The sequence below is a fragment of the Microtus ochrogaster genome, chromosome 7 (assembly GCF_000317375.1).
Source record: "Microtus ochrogaster isolate Prairie Vole_2 chromosome 7, MicOch1.0, whole genome shotgun sequence".
Classification (NCBI taxonomy): Eukaryota; Metazoa; Chordata; class Mammalia; order Rodentia; family Cricetidae; genus Microtus; species Microtus ochrogaster.
In genome coordinates, this window is record NC_022014.1 from 65,244,246 (window position 1) to 65,246,527 (window position 2,282).

The following is a 2,282-nucleotide window of genomic DNA, read 5'->3' on the forward strand; positions in this document are numbered from 1 at the left end:
CCATCCACCCACCCATCCATCCACCCACCCAACCACCCTCCCATCCATCCATCCATCCATCCATCCATCCATCCATCCATCATCCATCCATCCATCCACCTACCCATCCACCCACCCATCCATCCATCCATCAATCACCCATCCATCCATCCACCCACCCATCCATCTATCCATCCACCCATCCATGTGATTAAAGGCACCCAGTGCCACCACACCCTATTCCATCAACTTATTAATGTTCATATGTTAACATATATAGAAGGGAAAACTTACTAAAACAAAACAAAACAAAAAACCCAGAGCACTTTAAAGCAAAGTGACAACCCCAGACTGCAGCTGGCTGTGGTGACTAACAACTGTAATCCAGCTCTAGGGAGGCCGCAGTGTGAAACTGAGTTCAAGATGAACGTGGTTTTCACAGTGAGACCATGTACCCACACCAAGCACTGTCAAGTTCAACCACTACACCGAACATCCATACCTGGCTAGAGGGTAAGTCTCGTCTCCCATTCCTTCCCACAGTCTGCAGCCGCCGCCCCAATAGCCAATGTTCAGGACGATAATACCTTCCAAATTAGGCAGTTCTACTCGCTCACCATCCAGTTCTAGCTTTAAAGAAATGTAGGTAGTCACTACAGGGCACCCTGTTTCCACACCTATCTACCCGGAACTCAAACTTTAACACGCATATTCAGATGTGAGACATGCCCAAGGGGAAGACAACTCCGCACATACAAGGCAACCTGGCTGTTCCTTTTCTTCATACAATGGAATCAATTCTTTTACAAAAGATGTTTATCCAAGTATTTTATGTGTTTGAATGCTATCTTCATATATGCCAGAAGAGGGCTTCAGATCCCCTAGAACTAGTTACTTGGGCTCATTGCTCTGTACAAAACAGAGAAAGCAGCATGGCACTTACATTCCCAAACTGGGAGCCTGGCACTATCTGCGCTGGATTCCCCACTGTCAATCAGTAGGAAACCAGATGACACTGCCTGTCTTGCACTCCTGACAGTGTTTTGTGGAACCCACCCTCCCTTCCCCCGTAAATGTTTCTAACAGGCCATGTACTCCTGCCTCATTCTCCTCTCATGCACCCTAACACATCAGCTGGCACAACCAACACGTCACTCCCTCATTACAGCCTTTACTGGCTTACCCTGGCACCCAAGGCAGAATTCAAGTTCCAAACAGTCTGCTATGATAGGCCATGGACTGGTCCTCTGTCTGGATGTTTTAGACTTGGCTCTCGCCCTCTCCTCCCTGCAAGCCATGTTCTGCAGTGAAACGCTCTCTTATACGTATCTGGGCTCCACAGGCTCTGGGTTTGATTCCTTGCACCACAGTCAATAAAACTTTGATGGAGACTCTTGCAATTCCCTCCCTGCTGGGTGGCTTCTGGAAGGCTTTCTGCTAAGGGTCTGCTGGACAGCAGCAGCTTTCTGGGCTGGCGCATCAGGCTCCTGCATGCCCATGCTGTCCGTTCTTTCTCAAGACGTTTATCATTCCCACCCCTTCTTATTTTACACTAGTTCTGGGGTTGTCTAGTTAATGTTTCTGTTGTTGTTAACTATTACAGACTCTTTCTAGAAGCAAGGAAGATACACAACTGCTATATGTGATATCAGGGGTCTGCAACAACACACAGTCAACAATGCCTTATTTTTACTGTTTATATATTTGTACTTGCTTTAATATGGTAAGAGATATATATAAAACATGAATTAATCTTTTAAACTTTCATGAGCATTCAGATGAGTCTGTACTGTGTCAGGAAACGTAAAGCTGTTTTCTTCTTACCAGTTAAGCAGATTCTGGAAACAAACCAGGGTCCAAGTTGTGAATACTAGTTCCTGTGACCTTGAACCATGTGACTTAGGAAAATAACTTAATTTAAAATAGCTTTGCTGTCTCTGGGAATCTAGTAATGCCTGACACATATGTTTGCATTGACAATTTAGAGGAATAAGGACTATAAAGAATTCACTCAAGTGGAGGCCATCAAGAGATGGCTCCTTGGTTAAAACACCTATTAGTCTTACAGAAAACCCAGGTTTAGTTCCTAGGCACCCACAAGGCAGCTTACAACTGTCCTGAACTCTAGCTCAAGGGATCTGTTCCCCTCTTTGGGCCACTGAGGCACACAAGTGTTGCACTTACATATATGCAGGTGGAACACTCATATACATAAAAACAAGCAACTTTGGGCTGGAGAGATGGCTCAGTGGTTAAGAGCATTGCCTGCTCTTCCAAAGGTTCTGAGTTCAATTCCCAGCAAC

The 2,282-nt window shown here is 45.4% G+C and overlaps 1 protein-coding gene across 1 annotated transcript in view; it reads right to left on the reverse strand.

Moving 5' to 3' along the window:
* The window catches only part of Dgke (diacylglycerol kinase epsilon), a 22,091-nt gene that overhangs the window by 4,272 nt on the left and 15,537 nt on the right, over positions 1 to 2,282 (reverse strand). The window contains exon 9 of the mRNA XM_005350517.2: positions 482 to 609. Coding sequence (XP_005350574.1) covers positions 482 to 609 — 128 coding nt within the window. The remainder of the gene's footprint in view (positions 1 to 481; positions 610 to 2,282) is intronic.